Below are 22,568 nucleotides of genomic sequence, written 5' to 3' on the forward strand. Positions count from 1 at the left end.
GTTATAAGAATGCTCAATGAACTCAGTGGAAGAATAGATGATCTCAGTGAAGACTTCAACAGATAGACAATAAGTATAAAAACAGGTACAGAAACCATAAAGAAGAACCAGTTAGAATGTAAGAATACAATAACCAAAATGAAGACTACACTAGAAAAAATCAATAGCAGATTAGATGAAGCAGAAGACCAAATCAGAGGGAGGGTTGGAAGACAAGGCAACAGAAAACACTCGATCAGAAAAGCAAAAAGAAAAAAGAATTTTAAAAAATGAGGAATGTTTAAGAGACATCTTGGACAACATCAAACACACCAACATCAACATCATAGGGTACCAGAAGAAGAAAAGAGAGAGGAAGGGATTGAGAACTTATTTGAAAAATAATGACAGAAAACTTCCCTAACCTGGCAAAGGAAACAGACATACACATCCAGGAAGAGCAAAGAGTCCCAAACAAGAGGAACCCAAACAGATTAAAATGCCAAAGATTGGAGACAAAAAGAAAATCCTAAAAGCTACAAAAGAAAGGCAGCCAGTTACAAGTGTACTCCCATAAGAATGTGAGCTGACTTTTCAACAGAAACTTTGATGGCCAAAATACATTTGCATGAAATATTCAAAGTGATAAAAAACTTAAACTTCTAATCAATACTACTCTGCCCAGCAAGGCTATCAATTAAAATTAAAGGTGAGATAAAGAGCTTCTGAGGTAGGAAAAAGCTTTTGAAATTTATTACCAACAAACTAGAATTAAAAGAAATGTTAAAGGGACTTCTATAAAAAAGGATGGAGGAAAAACACCTGTTAATGTCAATAATAAAATGGGAATAACTATGTACTTATCAATAATCACTTTAAATGTAAATGGAATAAATGCTCCAATCTAAAGACATACATTAGCTAAAAGGATAAGAAAACAAGGCCCATACACATAATGTCTACAACCTGCCTCAGATCAAATGACATACACACAAAAGTAAAGGGATGGAAAAAGATATTTCATGCAAAAGAAAATGAAAAAAAAAAAAAAAAAAACTGGGGTAGCAATACTTATATCAGACAACATAGACTTTAGACATAAGAGACAAAGAAGGCCATTACATAATGATAAAGGGATCCATACAACAAGAGAATATAACCCTAGTAAACATACACACCCACCACAGGAGCACCTACATATATAAAGCAATTATTGACCAACATAAAGGGAGAGATTGACAGTAATGTAGTCAAAGTAGGAGACTTTAACACTCCATTGACACCAACAGACAGATCTTTCAGACAGAAAATCAATAAAGAAACAACAGCCTTAAATGACATACTAGATCAGATGGATTTAATTGATGTTTTCAGAACCCCAAAGCAGCGGAATATGCATTCTTCTCAAGTGCACAAGGAACATTTTCCAGGATAGACCACATGTAAGACTATGAAAGAATCTCAATAAATTTAAGAAGACTGAAATCATATCAAGTGTCTCCTCTGACCATGATGGAATGAAACTAGAAATCGACTACAAGAAAAAAATGGGAAAATATCAAACACATGAAGGCCAAACAACATGTTGCTAAACAATGAATGGGTTAACAATGAAATCAAGGAAGAAATCAAAAGATACCTAGAGACAAAAATAAAAACACAAAGACTCAAACTGTGGGACACAGCAAAAGAAGTTCTAAGAGGGAAGTCATAGCAATACAGTCTTACCTTAAATAAACAATCTAATCTTACACTTAAAAGAACTAGAAAAAGAATAACAAACAAAACCCAAAGTGATTAGAAGGAAGGAAATAAGATCACAGTGGAAATAAATGAAATAAGAGTCAAGAAAAATAATACAAAAGAAAGATCAATGAAACAAAGAGCTGGTATTCTGAAAAGATAAACAAAATTAATAAACCTTTAACCAGACTATTAAGAAAGAAGAGAGAGGACTCAAATAAATAAAATCAGAAATGAAAGAGAAGCAACTACAGACTGCACAGAAATATAACAGATTATAAAAAAATACTACAAGCGATTATATGCCAACAAATTGGACAATCTGGAAGAAATGAATACATTCCTTGAAACATACAATCTCCCAAGACTGAGTCAAGAAGAAACAGAAAATCTGAACCGACTGATTACTACCAACAAAATCGAATCTAACTGAAGCAGGACAGACACAGATAAGAACTCAGAAAAGCCACTTCACATATCACCCAGAGCCATGTGAACATTGGCAGGTGGGAGGGGAAATGTTTTCAAGTTTGTGCTGAAATGTTTCTGAAAGCTCTATAGGGTGAGAAGACACTCTGTGAAAGAGAAATGAAGAACAGTAAAAGAAAAGCATTCCTTAAACTGGTGCTTTTAAAGAACTCACCTCAACATTCATCTTGGTCTTTTCCGCCAGTAGCTGTGAAGACAAAAAGCAGAGGTTCAGGACCCTGGTGACACCTACTCTGAACTCCATTATGACACTCCCTTTTACCACTCCTACTTTCTCTCCCACTATTTCCTGTCCTATTGACCCTATTATTTCCAAATGCCTATACCACCTTGTGACCTCCAGTGAAGGTACCCAGGTCAGTGTCTGATTCTGAGTCTGGTGGTCGCTGACTCCCCGTGACATCATACTAGTGATGTTTCTCTAAAGGAGGACATTTCCAAAGCCCACGTTCAAATCCCTTTACTGGAAGACTGACTGCAAACACTAACTACTTGAAAGAATGATGAGCTTCTCAAAGCTAGTATCAGAGAAAATAACTTTGTATCTACCTTCATTTTATGGGGACAAACAAAGCAGTAAGAAATACATACTTTTTTTTTTTAATGTCCTAGATGAGTTTCCAGAGGATCTAAATTTATTATGTTAAAAGAGCAGTTCATCTGGCTATTCTGAACCAGTAGCATTAAGGAGGAGGAAGGGGTAAAGAAACAGGTGAGCATTAGTTTAGAAGGTATGAGGAAACAAAAAGGGAAGATAAGGGAAAACAGGAGAAAAAGGAAAAGAAATAAGCAACTAGTAAGGAATAACTGGTTTCAAACTTTAATGTACTCCTGGGACTGCTTGCTGAAAATGCATGTTCCTCCCCAGAGATTCTGATTCTGGAAGTCTACAGAGGAAGGGAGGCTAAGAATATGCATTTCTAACAGGCATCCAAGAGATTGTGTGCAAATGGTCAGAGAGCCAAACTTGGAAAAATAGTAGAATTCAGAGTACAACAGAGGCCCTTAACAATTAACTTTTTTGAGATCTGGTCAAAATGGCAGAGTAGGTAAACACTATGCTTGCTTTCTCTCATGCACACATCAGAATTACATCTAAACTACAGAACAACTATCATTGGGAGTCACCTGAAATCTAGGTGAACATAAGTCCTACAATTGGGGACATACAGAACAGGCCACCTCAAGATTGGTAGGAGGGGTGGAGACATAAAACCAGCTGGTCCCCATACCCAGCTGTGACAGTTGGGAATCAAGAAGGATATCTCAGCTGCAAAGGTCCCCCTAGGGGAACTAAGGGTCCAGTCCCACATCAGGCTCCCCAGGCCAGAGTTCCAGTGATGGGAAAAAAAATTCCCCAAATTTTTATCCATGAAAACCACTGGAGATGGTGGCTGAGTAAAATGAAAGGCAGCTAAAGTCACAGACAATCCTCTTAAGGGACCCACACAAAGGCTTTCTCACTGATGGACTCGCCTATTCTGAGCTCCAGCACTAGGGCAACTGCCTGAAAATTACCAGACAGAAACAAAGAGAAACTAGGTTGTCTGGCTTCAAGGTGAGGGGTAGAGGAGCAGTTTTCTCCCAGACAGAAGTGCTGGAAGAATCCACTGCCTCTTTGTTGAGCCCTCCCCTTACCCAGCATATAGATACAAGCTGCCACCAAATTTGAGTCTCCATCAACCTGGTTAACACCATTGCCCCACCCTGGAGATTCCCTGAGACTCTGCTCCACCCAACTTATGGTCCCACCCAAGTCGCTTCCAGTGGCTTTTTCATACAAATGGCCTATCTTGGCTCATGCTGTGGACTTTCCTAAAATCTCTCAAAGGTTCACAAAACCCAAAAAAGTAGCATATGTCCTCAGCATGCCCTGTACCTCCACTGAGCAGCCCTAAGCTCAGGACTAGCAGCAGCCAGCCTTGGTTCATAGCTAGGCCTCTTGAGCCTCCTCTAAGCCCAGCACAAGTGATGGCCAACTGCAGATTGCTAGGTAAATCTTGCTAGGTGGCCTCAGATAGGGCATAGGCTATGAATGAAGTTGGCCTGTGGTGGGGCCCTTCCCAGGAGTCCCTGGGGCTGGCATGTCTGGTGGCCAGCTTCTGATTGAGCTGGAGCACCACCCAGAGCTGCATCTAAGAACAATATGCCCAAAGGGTGGACTGTACAGGCACCAGAGTCTTGCTAAAGCAAATCCTGCACCACAGGACAAGGCCCTCACTGGCCAATCCTCACAACCAATCAGCCCAAGGGTCAATCCCCCCACTGACATGTAAATAGCAACCAAGGCTCAAGGCTCAACTACAACAGAAGAGCATGCACAGCGCATACAAAAGACATACTTGGAGCACCAGCTCAGGTGACTAGGGAAGACTGGGCCACCCCACAGGACACTAACTACATTAGACCTCTCTCCTAAAATTGGGAAACATAGCAGCCCTACTTAATTTACAGAAACATATGCATAGGGAGGCAGCCACAATGCTGAGATAAAGAAACATGTCCCAGAAAAAAGAACAGAACAGAAAAAGAACTAAACAAAATGGAGACAAGCAATCAACCAGATGCAGAGTTAAAAAAAACTAGTTATAAGGATGTTCGATGAACTCAGGGGAAGAGTAGATAAACTCAATGAGAATTTTAGAAAGATAGAAAACATAAAATGGAGACATAAAACATAAAGAACCAGTCAGAAGTGAAGAATATAATAAGTAAAAAAAAGATTACATTAGAAGGAATCAACAGATTAAATGCAGCAGAAAACCGAATCAGCGATTTAGAAGATAAAATACCAAAAAACCCAATCAGAACAGCAACAAGATTTTTTTTTTTAAATGAGGATATTTTAAGGAGCCTCTGGGACAACACCAAGCATACCAACATTCACATCACAGTGGTACCAGAAGGAGAAAAGAGAGTGCAAGGAATTGAAACCATTTATGAAGAAATAATGACAGAAAATTTCCCTAACATGATAAAGGAAATAGACACACAAGCTCTGGAAGCACAGAGAGCCCCAAACAAGATTACCCCAAAGAGGTCCATACCAAAACACATTAAAATTAAAATGCCAAAGGTTAAAGACAAAGAGAGAATCTTAAAAGCAGCAAGAGAAAGCAATTAGTTACCTACAAGAGAGCTCCCATAAGACTATCAGCTGATTTCTTGACAGAAACTTTGTAGGCTAGAAGGGATTGGCAAGAAATATTCAAAGTGATGAAAAGCAAGGACCTACAACCAAGACTGTTATATCTAGCAAAATTATCATTTAAAATTAAAAGAGAGATAAGAGCTTTTCAGACAAGAAAAAGCTAGAGTTCATCAATGCCAAGCCAATATTACAGGAAATGTTAGGACTTAAGAGGAAGAAATAAGAAAAAAAAATCACAAATATGAATAATAAAATCGCAATAACTACATGTCTATCAAGAATTACTTTAAATGTAAATGGATTAAATGCTCCAACCAAAAGACATAGGATGGCTGAATGGATAAGAAAATAAGATCCTTACATATGGTACCTACAGAGACTCACTTCAGATCAAAAGATACACACAGGCTGAAAGTAAAGAGATGAAAATAGATATTTCATGAAAATGTAAGCAAACAACAACAAAAAGCTAAGGTAGCAATACTTATACCAGATGAAACATACTTTAAAACAAAGGCTACTGAACAAGCCCGATCCCGTCTAATCTCAGAAGCTTTGCAGGGTCAGGCTTGGTTAGTACTTGGATGGGAGACTGCCTAGAAGACCAGGTGGTCTTCCTATAGGCGTAAAAAATTAAAAATAAAGGACTGTAAGATGACAAGGTCTTTGCAATCTGTGAGGTCAACCAAGGGTTGCCTCGCAAAACGAACAAACAAAACAAAGGCTATATATAACAAAAGACAAAGAAAGACCCAATAATTTGACTTCTGGGTATTTATCCAAAGAAACCCAAAACACTCCTACATTGAAGGGACATGTGAATCCATATGTTCACTGAAGCATTATTTACAATAGCCAAGATATGGAGGCAACCATTAATCCGTTCATCCAATAATGGATGAATGGATAAAGACGAAGTGGTATATACATACAATGCAATATTACTTAATGACATAAAAGAACGAAATCTTGCCATCTGCAACAATGTGGATGGACCTAGAAGGTACTGTTGACTGGAGTATGTCAGAGAAAGACAAATGCCAAATGACTTCACTTACAGATGAGATCTAAAGAACAAAATTAACAAAACAGAAACAACCTAGGATATAGAGAACATTTTTACGGCTGTCAAATGGGAGGGGGGTTGGGGGTAAAAAAGAGTACAGGATTAAGAAGTACACACAGTCATGGGATGTAAAGTATAGCATAAGAAATACAGCCAATAATATTATAATAACTATGTATGGTGTCAGATGGGTACTAGATTTATCAGGGTGATCACTTTGTAAATTATGTCTAATCACTATGTTGTACTCCTGAAACTAATATATTATATGCCAACTGTAACAGAAACATTTTTAAATTATTTTTTAAAAGAATTAACTTTCTCATTCATTTTTCAGAACTTTAAAATTGCCACTTTATTTTAACTAAGATCTAGGCAGGCACTGGCAAGGTGACTGGGTAATCAGAGGTGACAGATAAAGAACTAAAGATGCCTCTTCAGCTTTCAGCTTGGGAGGGTGGTAGGGGGATATCCAAGGAGCCAATAAAATGACTGCTCAGAGCTTATGGAGAGGAAGGATGGCCTTTCATAGCCTCTGGGAAGAGAAGGCTATGGCAGCCACTTTCCTCAGACCCAGCTCTTCATCTGACCTCATTCTCTTTCTAAATATAGGTAAGGTTAAGCATAGTAATGATGACCATGGATAATAACAATGAAATAATAATTCCCATTTAAAAAAATAAAAAATTAAAAAATTAAAAAAAAAAAAACCTTGACTCTTGGCAATCCTAAGAACACCTACATCTTGGCTGTATATTGAAAATGACATGTTTTCAGTAATTCTCCATCCCCTCTCTCTTCCCATTCCTGTCTTCCCTCTTAAGAGTAGGCCAAAACCTGGCCAGCACACATGCTGTCTTTCCTTTTGAAATATGGAGCCTTTTAATGTTTCCTGGAAATCTGAAAAATGAAGCTTGATAGAAGACAAACCTTAAAAAGTTGAGAGTTACAAAGTGGGTAAACTTTCTTCTTAGATATCTGGGAGTCCGTATGGGTGTGATGCTTTACTTCCATTTTTAATAACTTTAGTTTAAGTCTCCCTTAGAGCTTACATGTGAGTGGGCAAGTCAAATAAAATGCACAAATATGAAGGTGATAACAGTGGTAAGCCTATTTATGTCAACTACATTATATACATTAATCCTAATCCTTGAAACCTTTGTAAAAAAAGCTAATACTAGTTTCATTTTACAGAGGTACTTGAAGTTCAGGGTAGCTAAAGGCACTTGGCCTCAGTCAAGGCACTGCGACACTGCACTGTAATTTCCAAGCTTTCTAGTTGTAGAGCCAAACCCCAGACTGCCCCAGTGACCTTTACAGATCCCGTCTTACTGTGACCCCAACAGCTTTCATGATAATTAAGAGTCCTATTTAGTCACGGACTAGCCAAGTGACCATGGCCAAAGGTTCTCCAACTGTAGGCTGAGCAGTTGGACTTCACCTCACAGGTCTGTTCCAGCTTGAAAGTGTTTTCCGATTCCCAGAAAAAGAAATTCAGGTGACCCTTAAAAACAGGTGGAACGATGCTGAACCTCAGTCATGATCACTGAATGAAAATGATGATTTCACCTAGATGCTCTATATCAGACTGACAGATCAAAGTGTACGCCACAGAATGTTGATAAAAGTGTGGAGAGGAATACTGACATTATTGTGGGTCTACAAATGGGTATCATATCTATGGAGGGAAGTTTTGCAACATCTATTAAAATTCCAAATGCACACAACTTCTAACCTAACAATTACATTGCTTCCTATATCTGTCTCCAGCCCCAAAAGTACATTCAGGGGAAACCATTAAATTGTCCTGAGTCCTTTGTCCTTGTAGAGACATTGCTACCGTTTGCCTTCTCTTTCTAATGAGAACTTCCAGGAAAGTTTTCCTATAAAGAATAGTCTACAGAACATTACTTTTGAAATTCACTATTTCTCAGACAATATGGGGAAAGCAAAACAAAACAAAAATGACTCGAAGAGATGAATATGCATGAGAAAAAAAGATCCCACCTTGGCATTCTAATATACTAGGTGTCAATGGTCTACTACTTATGATGAATGCATTGTATTGTCACTTATAAAGCATATTCAACTGTGGTATCCTGGCCAGATCTTTTCCATGCCCTTTTCCCTCTGATTACATTTCAACTCTCCTTATAAGAAGATGGTACTGTCAAGGAAGGCAGCAATCCCAGATGGATTTGCCTCTACCTTTCAAAACCCTCCCTGCTCATCCCATATCTCTTTCTCCCTTCCTCTCCATTGTCCTGCCAAGACCAGTTAAAGTTTAAACAGAACCAGGGAGAATTGTATTCTATATTTTAATATATTCCAAAAGATTGAAGACCAAATCCTATAAGAAAAAATTGTAGGTCTGGTTATTTCCAGGATTTAATATTTAAATGGTTAAAAGCTAAAAGGCTTTAAGTTCCTGCCTCTTATTATTATGTTTACAAAGATTTATAGATACATTTTATTTTCTTTTAGACTTTAAACATTATTTACATTTTCATTTTAGAACCAACTTAAATTTTATTTTATTATATGGCATCAGACTCTAACTGTACTTTTCCCTAAATAATCTTGTTCCCAAATCATTTACTGGATATTTCATACTTTTCCCCAATGACTCATACATAAATTCTTATGAATATGATTATTCTTTTTTTCACTGTCTCTGACCTCTAATCTCATGGCTCTAATATACTGTTTACATGACTGTGTCTTTACAGTATGTTTTGGTATCTGGTCATTCAAGTTCTTTTGTTATCTCATTCAGTATTCTTATCTATTCTTGCTTGCTCAGACCTACAGATTAATTTTGGAACATCTCTTGTCAAGTTAAAAAAATCCACAGGGACTGTGTCCATAATTACATCAATTTATAAATTAAATCAGGGTTCATTAACAAGCTTTTCCATCTATAAATATATGGTATGCCTCTCTAGGAGCAGCCACTTAAAAAAAAAAAAAAACAGAAAAAGACGAATCTTGAGTTTGCTGCCAAATTATTGCATAATGGCAAAGGGAAGTTCAGGCACTGGCTCACTAGTTCCCCCAAATCTACTGAAGCAGGTCTACTAAACAGTGTTGGGAGTTTGAGCTTTGACCCCAAAACATGATGCACTCAATGCACAAACATAAGCTCTCTCTAGGAGGTAACAGCCTGCCTGTGACTCAAGAGACCAAAATTCTAGACCTAGGTCTGGCACTCACTAGCTGTCTTACCAAGGCCAGAACACACTGATTCCCAGTGCATAGGTTATACCCCTTTGAAAAAGGAGATGTAGCAGATGAACTCAGAAAAACTTCGATGACTCATACTCTCTCAGTGCTGATATGCTATAATTTGAACCCACTGTACTTCCATTTTTCTGTTCTCCTTTGGTTTAGATTTCTTGGTGTTTGGCGTCATTAACTGGAGGTTATTAGCTTCACTTCTGGTTTTTTCTGGGGCAGACAAAAACAAGTAGGACAAGGCTCCAATTATAAGAGTTAGTGAAAGTGCTGCAGTCAAAGCCTCAGGTACAGAAAAGCTGAACAGGGAGAAATGCTTTCCTTGGCATTCTCCCCAAACATAAGCCACTCTCTCCCCAACCCCATCTTTCTAGCCCCTCCTACCTGTTCCATGTTCTCCTATTCCTCTTTTTACTGTTTCAAAACCTTTTACCTTTTATTAAAAGTGATCATAATATAATAGGAGAGCTATAACAGGAGTCAAATTACTCTTACTAATGAATAAATACCTACTCTAATTAAACTTGGAAGGGGATATCCTTATTTTAAAAGAGCAGCTTAGTAACTCAAATAATTGTAGAACAATGTGCAACTCAATTTCAAAATTTGGTTAAGATCAGGATACTCTGAGGCGCATACATGTGTGAAACATTGATCCCCAATAGGTCCAGGTCAAAAACTTGGTTCTCTATTGCTGAAAGACTAGTTTTTCCTGGCTATGTGCTATAGAAAACCATGAACTTTTGGAACAGCTGATCATGGTACAACTGACAATGGGGGGAATACAAATCTTCCAAGCAAGCAAAACACAAGTATAGGTATAACTTTTGTTTTTAATATTTTAAAGCTCAATCATTTTGTTTTTAGAGATCTCTAGAGAGAACATATTTTCTTAGTAAATCAATCAGGATTTTTACAAGCAACATTTCACAATGTGTTATTTGTGACCTTGATTGTAATTATATAAATCATTTTATTTCACAAAAAGTATCATGTTCTTTATTTTGTGCATGTTTTGTTTTCCTATATAATTTTTTCCAGCTTTATTGAGATGTAATTGATACATAACATTGTGTAAGTTTAAGTCATACAATGTGGTGATTTAATACATGTATATATTTTATGGGCAGTTTTTTTAAGGCTATAAATTCCCAGATTTCAGGTAAGAAATTTTAAGGCCGTTTCAAACTTAGAGGTTTTATGATGTGGTTTTTGTGATGATAAAAAAAAAAAAAAGAGGAAACAGTTAAGCTGCAAGAAAAACTATTCTGTATAAGTAAAACACACACACACACACACACACACACACATATATATATATATATACACACACATATACATATATATGATATCTAACTATTTACAGGCACCAGCAAATATATGTTTTAGTATACCAAACAGCACAACTGAGCTGGAACATGGAAAAATGTAGAGAAATTCTACTGTAAAGTCAACCAAGATGGCAACAAAACAGGTTCCTAGGCTCCCCTCCTCCCACAGATGCACTAATTTTACAGCTATACACACAGCAATTTCCTCTTAAAGAGATTCAGAAAATAGCTGAGTAATTCCTATATATCTGGTAAATGAGAAAATATTCACATGAAAGCAAGTAAAAAAGGCTAAGACACGCTCTCACCACAAACCAAACCCCTGGTATAATGCCACACAGTCAGGAAGGAACCCTCAACTCCCAGCTTCTCCTTGAGGTTGGGACCTCAACTCTAGTACCTCAATTTTTAAGACTCAAATCCAAGGGATGGGTACAAAAAAACTAGCTCTGAAAGCTAATGGGGCTTCTATCAATAACACCACAAAAAATAGCAAAGAAGCATTTCCTCACAGGCACACAAGCACCCCCTGCAGATATCCCTGCAAGACTCAGTAGACAGAGCAAGCAAAAAATGTCCATTTTCCAGTCTTTCTCTGAAAGGGCTCTATTTGCATACTTTAGAAGCTGCTGCTTGAGGGTCAAGCCTAACTGAGGAACATATCTAGGGTCTACCTGGGATTCTCCCCAGAGCTTGAGGAAGCCAGCATACACCTCCCTCAAGTTGCAAGTATCTCCCTGAAAGAAGTTTGTACATCTTTTTGTGCCAAAGCTTTTGCAGCTACCTCCCAAGGGATAGATCCCCAAATCACCTGATCCATTGGTCAAATGAGTCTTCCATTCATAAGTCCCACAGGATTTTAGCAAACAATGAAGTTTGTAACCAGCTATCTTCCCCTTCCCCCAGGGCTCAGCAGAGGAGCAAACAAAACATCACTCTTCCATTATCCCACCCCCACTCTGCCACCCCCCCCCCCAAAAAAAAGTTCTATTTGTATACTTTACAAGTGCTGCTTAGGAGAGTCAGGCTTCTAACATAAGCATATATCTAGGGGCTGCCCAGAGACTGGAAAGGCTAGTAAACACCAACTCACCCTGTCTCACTCCAGCCCACTTCACTAACGAAAGTAAGCTGCCAGTGCCTCTTTGGAAGGATCTTACCTACATGTATGGTACCTTAGCTTTTGTGGCTCCTGCCTAAGAGACAGCCCCCAGGTTGTCTGACTCTGTTAGCAAGGAGGCATGCATTCAAAAGTCCCACGGGACTGTAGCAACTAAGGAAGCAATTCTTAACTGGCACAGGAGCACCCCTCCCCCACATCCCACTTCTGCAGCTATATGCCTGGGCCCAGCATAGAGGAAGCAGGCAAAAACGTCCATCTGCTAGTTTCTCCCTAGAAAGAGCTTAACTACACATTTTCCCAGATGCTGCCTGAGGGTCTAGCTTAAAAGGCTACATCAAAGTGCTAACTGCAATCTTGCGCTTTGGGACACTGAAGGGTCTTGGCACACCCTCAACTATGGGAGACACTATGAACAAAAATGATAGCTTTAACAATCATGAACATTTGAAAGATAACTAGGAACTCAGTAAAAGCTGATTGATGAGGTCCATCTCCTATACAAGACAAGACTGTCAGACTGGAAGATGTAGCTATTTTTACTAATGTGTAAGATAGGAGGTCAAGGAAAATGAAGAAACAAAAGAATATGTTCCAAACAAAAGAACAAGATAAATCTCCAGAAAAAGATATTAATGAAAAAATGAAAAGTGATTTTACCTGAAAGTTCAAAATAATAGGCCTAAAGATGCTAAGAGTTCAGGAGAGTAAGGCTTGAACAAAGTGAAAGTCAAAACAAAGAGAGAAAATATAAAAAAGTATGAAAAAAGTCACAAAGATGAAGAATACAATAAACTGAAAAATGAAAAACTCAAACAGGGTTTCAACATCAGACTATATTAATAAAAGAAAGTACTAGGAAACTTGAAGACAGATCAGTAAAATTAATAAAATCAGAGAGACAAAAAAAAGTTTCCTTAAGTGAAGACAGCTTAAGGGATTTATGGGACACCAAAAGGGGATCAAACATATATATATAGTAGGGATCCCAGGAGAAGGAGAGAGAAAAGGGCAAAAAACTTACTGAAAGAAAAAATGGCTGAAAATTTCCCTAACCTGGGGAAAGAATCAAACAGCTATCAGGAAGCCCAAAAAAAGACCAATCTAAGAAGTTAAATACAAAGAAACCCATGCCAAGATATGTTATAACTATATCATCAAAAGTTAAATCAAGGGGAGAATCTTAAAAGCAGCAATATAAAACCAACAGTTAAATACAAGCAAACCCCAAAATAACTATTTACTTATTTTTTTAACAGACACTTTGCAGGCCAGAAGAAAATGAGATGATATATTCAAAGTGCCAAAAGAAAAACTGCCAACTAATATACTTTATCCAGCAAAGCTGTCCTTCAAAACTGAGAAGAAACAAAAAAAAAATATTTTGGACAAACAAAAACTGAAGGAGTTCATCACCATATACCACTAGCTTTAAAAGAAATGTTAAAAAGAATTATTCAAGCTGAAACAAAATAATGTTAATTAGTAAGAGAAAAAAAAAAAACACTCACCGGTAATTGTAACTATACAGTCAGGTTCAGAATACTCTAACATTGTAATGGTTGTAGATAAAGCATTTATAAATCTAGTATGAAGATTAAAAGACACAAGTATAAAAAAATAACAACAATAACTTATTAATGGATACACAATGTAAAATTATGTAAACTGTGAAACTGAAACAAAAAAAGTTGGAGAAATAGTATGTAAAAGTAGAGCTTTGTTATACATTTGAAGTTAGGTTATTATCAGCTTAAAAAAAAACTGTTATAAAATACAAGCCTAGTGGTAACCACAAAGTAAAAACCTATAACAAACACATAAGGGAGAAAGAGGAAGGAATCAAAGAATATCACTACATAAAATCATCTAATCGCAAAGGAAGAGAGCAGAAGAGGATGAAAACAAAACAAAACAAAACGAAGAATTACAAAACAAAGGAAAACCAATAAAATGACATTAGTAAGTCCATTACTATCAATAATTACCTTAAATGGACTACTACAATCAAAACCATAGAGTGGCTAAAGTGATTATAAAAACAAGACAACTATACACTGCCTACAAAAGACTCATTTCTGTTTAAAGGACTCAAATAGACTGAAAGTGAAAGAAAGGAAAAAAGATATTCCATGCAAACTAACCAAAAGAAAGCAAGGGTAGCTTATACTTATATCAGACATAACAGATGTTAAGCCAGACTCTAAGAAACAAAGAAAGTCATCATATAATGATAAAGAGGTCCATCCATAAAAAAGATATAACATTTGTAAATATTTATGCGTGCAACATGGAAGCATCTAAATGCATAAAGAAAATATTAACATATCTGAAGACAGACAGCAATACAATAACAACATGAGACAAAATACCTCTACTTTCAATAATGAACAGATCATCTAGACAGGAAAACAATAAAGAAATATTGGACTAAATCTAATCTACCAGATATATTCAGAAACATCCATCCAAAAGCAACAGAATATGTGTTCTTCTCAGGCACAAATGGAACATATGTTAAGATAGGTCACTTATTAGGCCACAAGATAATTCTTAATATATTTAAGAACGTTGAAATTATATCAAGCGTCTTATCTGACAATGATATGAAACTAGAACTCAATCATCACAGAGATGAAAAATTCATAAATATGTGAACATGCTCCTGAACAACCAATGAACCGAAAAAAAAAAAGCAAAAAGAAAATTTTAAAAATATCATGAGAGAAAAGAAAATGGAAACACAACATACCAAAACTATGAGATTTAGCAAAAGCAGTTCTGAGTGGGAAGTTTATAGCAATAAATGCCTACAGTAAAAAAACAGAAATATTTCAAACAACCTAAATTTATATCTCAAGGAACCAGAAAAATAATAACAATCTAAGCCCATAGTTAGTAGAAAGAAGAAAATAAGATAAGCACAGAAATAAGTGACAGAGACTAAAAAGTCAATAGAAAAGATTGATGAAACTAGGGACATGTTTTTTGAAAAGATAAATAAAATTGACAAATTTTAAGCTAGACTTGAAAATAAACATAGAGAACTCAATATAATAAGAAATGAAAGAAGAGATATTACAACTGATAACACAGAAATACAAAGGATCATAAGAGACTCTACGAATACATATACATCGACAAATTGGACAACCTAAAAGAAATAGATAAATTCTTGGAAACACAACCAGGTCTGAGTCATGAAGACACAGAAAATCTGAACACAAAACTACTAGTAAGGAGATTGAATTAGTAATTTAAAAACTCCCAATTAAAAAAAAAAAAATAACAGGATCAGATAGCTTCACTGGTGAATTCTACAAAACATTTAAAGAATTCAAGCCAATCCTTCTCAAACTCTTTTCAAAAAATGAAGAGAAGGAAACACAATCTCAAAATGAGACCAGCACAGCATTACCTTGATACCAAAGCCAGAGAAGGACACTACAGAAAAGTAAACTAGAGGCCAATATCCCTGGTAAATATACTTGCAAAAAGCATCAATGAAGTATGAATGAACCAAATTTAGCAATAAATTAAAAAGATCATATAGCATGATCAAGTGGCATTTATTCCAGGGGTCCTTGGATGGTTCAATATCTGCATATCAATCGATGTGCTAAAATATGACATTAACAAAATGAAGGATAAAAATAATATGATCACCTCTGTAGATGTAGAAAGAACATTTGACAAAATTCAATATCCTTTCATAAAAATGCTCAGCAAATGGGTTATAGAAGAAACCTCACCATAATAAAGGCCATATATGCTATAGTACAGTTAACATCATATTCAATGATGAAATACTGAAAGTTTTTCCTCTAAGATGAAAAAGAGGACAAAAATGCTCACTTGCACCATTTTTCTTCAACATAGTATTGGAAGTCCTAGCCAAAGCAATTAGGCAAGAAAAAGAAATAAAAGGTATACAAATCAGAAAGGAAGAAATAAGATTAACTTTATTTGCAGATGACATATAGAAAACCCTAAATATCCCTCCCCCTCCAAAGAAACTGTTAGAACTAACCAACAAATTCAGTAAAGTTGCAGGATACAAAATTAATATATGAGAGTGATGTAAGAAACATGGCAGAGAAACATCCCTAGATCTTTCCACTTGAAACAATAAGCTAAACATCTAAAATTCAATGAAAAACACCCATAATGCATGCCAGCATGTCTGAGCATGGGATCTCCACATAAAAGCTACCAAAGGTTAAAACTCCAGGTGTCCAGCGGTAGACTCAGAGAAACAAAGAAGCTGCCTCTTGCAGCCAGAGCTCCCTGTAGGAGGTGGGGGGAGGTGAGAAGGTACAGTGAGTTCTCTGAACAGCCCTGCCTGAGAGAGCTATAAGCTCCACATGGCCAGCAGCAGGGCTCAGTCATCAGGGCAGAAAACAGAGAAACAAGGATGGCAGAAAAGCAGAGACAGCAGAGAAACAACAGTTGATTTTTACCAGCTGCAGTTGCAAAACCAAGGCTGAGCTGCAGTCCCCATTACCCAACCCAGAGGGTCCTTCCCCACATACCTTCCGAGACCAAACACAGCAGAGGTCCAGGGGAATCTGAAAAAATGCTACCGAAACTGTTGTTAACACTGGCAGGGACTGAGACTGAGGGTAGCCAGCCTGATTAAATATCTATAAGAAAAAAAAGAAGGCATTAAAAAGACTTTATATAAAAAGCAGGAATCCAAGATGCTTAGACACCATGTACTAGAAACCTAAAGAAAAATGCCCTCTTCACAACAAGCTAGAGAGACCTTTATATAATAAATTTTCTTTCTGGGGGGAAGGGTGGGAAAGCAGAACATACTTTCTCTAATGCTCAGGAGGAGAAATAGTCATTAAACACCATGAACAACCAAGGTGACAAGGCAGCTCAGAAAGAAAGAGAAAAATCTCCAGAAAATAAGCTTACAGACATAGAAATATGTGACTTAAATGACAGAGAATTCAAGATGGTACTTCTGAAAAAACTCGGTGAGATCCGAAACAAATCATATCAACAATTTTAGGAATTGAAAAAAACAACTAGATGAGCAGGATGAGTTCTTTAGCAGTGAGATTGCAACCCTCAAAAAGAACCAAACAGAACTTCTGGAGATAAAGAACAAACTGTAAAAGTTGAAAAATGAAATAACAAACTTGGGAAATAAAGTTGACGAAATGAAGGAAGAGATCAGCGATAACGAAGACAGAATTCTAGAAATAAATCAGAAGAAAGAACAGAGAAACCAAAGAATGAAAAATAATAAGAGAAATAAAAGAATTAGCAGATGCCATCAGGAGAGGAAACGTAAGAATAACGGGCATTCTCGAAAGGGAGAAAAAGGAGCGGGGATTAGAAAGCATTTCCAGAAAAACAGTTGACAAGAAATTCCCAAATTTAAGGAACGAGCTGGAGCCTAGAATTCAAGATGTCAACAGAACACCCAATTATCTCAACCAAAAAAAAAAAAAAAAAAAAAAAAGCCTTCATCAAGACACATTTTATTAAAATTATCAAAAATCAATGACAAAGAATTCTCAAGACAGCCAGGGAAAAGAAGACCATTACCTATAAAGGACTTATCGTCAGACTTCTCATCACAAACCTTACAAGCCAGAAAGAAGTGGAATCAAGTATTCAAACTATTAAATGAAAGGAACTACCAGCCAAGAATAATACATCCAGCTAAGCTCTCCTTTAGATATGAAGGAGAAATAAAAACCTTTCCAGACATACAAAAATTGAGGAAATTCACCACTATGAGGCCTGTACTACAGGAAATACTCAAAGGGGTCAGCTCCCCTAAACAAATGACAAAAATAAATAAATACATAATTAGGAGTAAGGTGACTAGCAGGCTGATAGAAGCAGAAGACTATAACTCTTACTAGGAACAGGGCATTATAAGCTTAAACAACAAGAAGAGATTTGCTATAGCAAGATAGTAATGAGTGTTCAGCATACATAGGGACAAATTGAGACAACAAGGACTGAAAAGGGGAGGATTCAAAGATCCAAAGTCGCGAAGAGTAATGAAAATGGACGACTCCCTCTCTATATATAACTATCCTTTACATATTCTTAATGGTAACCACACGTCAACGATTCAGAACTGAAGTATATAACATAAAACAAGAATGACCAGAGGGAAAATCCACAAAAGCCAACAAAAATAAAGAAAACAGAAACATAAGGACAAGGAAACAATGGAAACACCAAGCTACCAGAAAGCAAAAGATAAAATGACTATAAGAAGACCTCATATTTCAATAATCACCGTACATGTAAATGGACTAAACTTACCAATAAAAAGGCACAGAGTTGCAGATTGGATTAAAATTAATATGCAAAAATAACTTGCATTTCTATACACCAAAAACAAAATATCGTAAAAAAAATTAAGAAAACAATCCACTTACAATGGCATCAAATATTGAGGCATAATATTTAACTAAGGAGGTAAAATTAACTGAACACTGAAAAGTATAAGGCATTGATGAAAAAAACAGAAGACTCAAATTAATATAAAGATATTCTGCATTCATGGACTGGAAGAATTAATGTTATTAAAATGTCCATACTACCTGAAGCAATCTACAGATTCAATGCAATCTCTGTTAAAATTCCAATGGTATTCTTCTCAGAAATAGAAAAAATTAAAAAATATGTATGGAACCACAAAAGACTGTATGTAACCAAAACAACCATGAGAAAAAACAAAAGCCAGAGGTAACACTTCCTGATTTCAAACTCTATTACAAACATATGCATACATGGTCAATTATTTTTTGACAAAAGAGTCAAGAATATACAATGGGGGAAAGGATAACTTCCTCAACAAATGGTATTTGGAAAACTAGATAGCCACATGGAAAAAAATGAATCTTGATACCTCTCTTAAACCAAATACAAAAATCAATGCTAAATGGTAAAGACTTGAACATAAGATCTGAAACCATAAATCTCCTAGAACAGGGGTCCCCAAGCCCCAGCACAGGTCCGTGGCCTGTTAGGAACCAGCGCCCAACAGGAAGTGAGCAGTGGGAGAGTGAGCAAAGCTTCATCTGTATTTGCAGCTGGTCTCCAGTGCTAACACCACCGCCTCAGCTCCACCTTAGATGTTCAGACATTAGACTCTCATAAGAGCACTGGTCCTTGGTGCCAAAAGAGTTAGGGACTGCTGTCCTAGAAGAACACATAAGAGGCAAGCTCCTTGAATTGGTCTTGGCAATGTATACATCTATCATACCATCACATTGGGTACTTTAAATATCTTAGAATTTTTTTTGGTCAATTATACCTCAGTAAAAAATCTAACCCGGCAGTAAGAGTATCACTTGACATTACTAAACAGAACAGAGCCAGATGTCAAAACAGCAGTGGCCTACATGTATATGTGCTTTATTTCTCAAAAACAATTTGTGCCTATCTCCTTTTACGACCACAGTATTCCTTAAGAAGTGGGAGCCCCAAACCCTCACTCTAAAGTCAATAAGATATTAGATCACTTACTAACAGTTGACTCGCCATGTGTCCCCCTCCCAACCCTCAGAATGTTGGCTGACCTCCCCAGGCTGCATCACACAGGCTCCTTCCACTTGGATTTGGCAAGTATAGATCAGTGTGCAGAGTTGGGGAAAGAGGACACGGTACTTACCCCCAACCTGCCCCATCCCTCTGGGTTGCTGTTCTGGCAATGGGTGCCTTCTGTCAAGGTTACAAGAGCCTTGCAGGGTAGCCCCTCTTCCAGTGCTCCAAATCTCTCCCCCTACCCCTGAACTCTAGTACCAAGCTCCACTACCTGACCCTTTAGACCAGGGTGGGGATGTAGCTTCAACAATGCTTTTCCCTGGATGCCCCACCATCACTTGTTAGTCCCCTGAATACTACCCATTCTATAAAGGGCTCCCTTAAAATTATTTTCATCTTTTTGTTTTCCTGTTGGGACCCAGATAGGTTCCACCAAAATCTCACCATAAATTAATGGTACACCCAGAGTAAACAGCTTAAGTTATGCCGCTCTTTAGAGCTCAGTCTCTCCCACACGCAAATTGGAATATCAACGTATTTAGAGCATATCGGCAAGAATATGGTGATTTCCACAAACCGAGTGGCTCTCAACTGATTGTCATGATGTGCATCAGTATGCCAGAAGTGCTGCTAAACATCCTATAATGCAAAGGACAGTCCCACCTCACCTCCATAACAAAAAATAATCCACCCCAAATAGCAATAGTGCCAAGGTTGAGAAACTCTGGATTACTCGTCTGGCAGAATGAGCCACAGACATGACCAACCTCTCTCCCCTTTTCTCCTCTCTAAAATGCTCCCACAGATGCCTATAATCATTTTCCCTAAAGCCAGGCCACTGGCAGAATTATGGAGATGGATTAAGGAGAAGGTGACCTTCTCGGATGAAGCCAGGTCCTGGCCTGAGAGGTCCAGGGGTAAAGGTAAAAGTGAACCTCACTCCCAGATTGGATTTCCCTTCAATGGGTGAGTTGGTTACTTTGGGGCCTATCAAGGAAAATGAAATGACTACATGGGACAAAAGTCTGGAATTACATTGAAATATTAAAAGTAATTGTCTTTGGTGAAAATTTTAGTGATTTCATTTCTTTTTGCTTACCTATATATTTTTAATTTTACTTAAAGGTTAATTAACATTTGTACTGTTAAACCCTAAAGTTATAAATTACACCGTATTCACTGACTCCATCCCTCCCAGCCCCGCTTCCTCAACTGAATATTTTCACATGGCAATATATCAAGGTGTTCTAATAATGAAACTCACAGAAAATTGTCCTTACAGCTGATTTTCAAGAAAGGTTCTGCTTCCTTCAAGGCCATTAAAAGTTGCGGAATGAATAAATGAATGAAGTCATTAGTGTGATTTACTTTCAAATAGTAAGCACTATGTAGCTAAGTTTACCTTCCTAGAGACAAATTTGATCCTCAACTACAAATATAGACCTGTATTGTCCTATAAGGTAGCCACAAGATAGTGGCTATTTAAATGTAAGTTAACTAAATATAAAACATTTCCATTACCACAGAAAGTTCTATTAGCCAGCACTAACACAGTTTCTTCCCCTCCTCCGCCAATTATCTTTTGTTCTTATAATGTCTGCTCCCAAAATCTGGTTATATTTACTTTACATATATTTGCTTCTATTCTATGGTTTTGTTGGAAACTGCCTTAATCTCTTTGTGGAACATTTCGGAGTATTAGTACTTTGAAATATTTCTGTATAAAACCCTGTTGTTGCTGGGAGCTCAGTCTTAGTTTTTTTAAAGAGTGCACGTAATTCATGTAAACCCTCACAACGTCTATGAAATACGTATTTTCCAGTTTCCAAAGAGGAAAGTGAGGCCAGAAGAGGTCAACTGTTTTGTGCAGGACTGGCATAGCAGAGGAGAATTCCAAACCCCTAGAACGTCCTCAGATTCCCACCGCCCAGTCGCCACCCTAAGCTGGAGACATCTCCACAGAACTACTCGCTCAAGCCCAGCTGCCTTTACCGTACACCATACACGGACGCAGCAGCAGTTATGTCTACCTAAAAACCGAAACCATAAACATTTTGTAAATGAAATGCAGGTGTTTTTTTTTTTTTTTAATAGTTTGTCTTTCGTTTACTTAAGAAAGCACCTCCTGGGGAGAACATATCGTGATTCCCTGCCGGTCAGGCCCCTGCAGGGCTAAGTCAAGAAGTATCGGCGAGGGCGGGGAAGCGGGTTCTGCTCCAGGCTGAGGCCCATCCGGCCCTAGGCAGGAGCCCAGGCGCCCGTCTCCCGCGGCTAAATCTTTCAAGCTCCTTGCTGAGGGTTTTATAAAAGCGGCAGAGTACCCCCCAACTTCCCTGCACGTGCCTTACCTGTCCCTGGGCTCAACACTCAAGCTCTCCCAGCAGCCTCCAGACTTTGCCAACCGCCCTGAGAACTGGGTGGGAGCCGGCTGGGATTGGCCGCCTGGTTGGAGGAGGTGGGGCCGGTAGGAAGCAGAAGTCCACAGAGGAAAAAGCGGGGAACCTGTGAGAGGAAGGGATCCTGCCTAACTCCGCCTCCTGAGGGGGCGGACCCCAGCAGCCTGCTAAGTTAGGGGACTGCAGAGCTGCCTGTGAATATGGCTGCAGCTGTGCCGCTCCCGTCTTTCCTGCGCCCTGCTTGGCAGTGCAGAGGGCATGTTAAAAGAATTTTAACTTCCAGGGCTGAAAGTCGTTTTCAAAGCAAGGGTTTATTAGGCCATTGCTGGGAAAGACTGGTCCTGGGGTGTTAAGTCTAAACCACACGCAGCAGAGCTAGATAGAAAAGACAACATGTCTGACATCTAGGAGTTTGCAAGTGTGTTTATGTAACAAGTAGGAGTGAGAAAGATGTAAGCCATTCTGAAGCAATTTATATCACCTATAGAGAAAGGGGATGGGAGAATGTGAAGCAGGGCTAGTTCTGGGATAAGCG

The 22,568-nt window shown here is 37.8% G+C and overlaps 1 protein-coding gene across 6 annotated transcripts in view; it reads right to left on the reverse strand.

Annotated features, from left to right (window-relative positions):
• The window catches only part of BLVRA (biliverdin reductase A), an 82,564-nt gene extending 60,459 nt beyond the window's left edge, over positions 1-22,105 (reverse strand). For 2 of the 6 annotated variants that reach the window (XM_016138065.2, XM_016138058.2), the window contains exons 1-2: positions 21,986-22,104; positions 2,366-2,398 (exon numbers count right to left, since the gene is read on the reverse strand). In XM_016138065.2, the coding sequence (XP_015993551.2) occupies positions 2,366-2,377 (12 nt within the window). In that variant the 5' untranslated portion in view covers positions 2,378-2,398; positions 21,986-22,104. Of the gene's footprint in view, positions 1-2,365; positions 2,399-16,645; positions 16,757-20,901; positions 20,924-21,985 lie in introns of those variants that run through there. The other 4 variants (XM_016138059.2, XM_016138062.2, XM_016138060.2 and 1 more) reach the window with 4 other exon arrangements.
• Between the last annotated feature and the right edge of the window lie 463 nt (positions 22,106-22,568).

This window comes from Rousettus aegyptiacus, unplaced genomic scaffold (genome assembly GCF_014176215.1).
Source record: "Rousettus aegyptiacus isolate mRouAeg1 unplaced genomic scaffold, mRouAeg1.p scaffold_m13_p_13, whole genome shotgun sequence".
Classification (NCBI taxonomy): domain Eukaryota; kingdom Metazoa; phylum Chordata; class Mammalia; order Chiroptera; family Pteropodidae; genus Rousettus; species Rousettus aegyptiacus.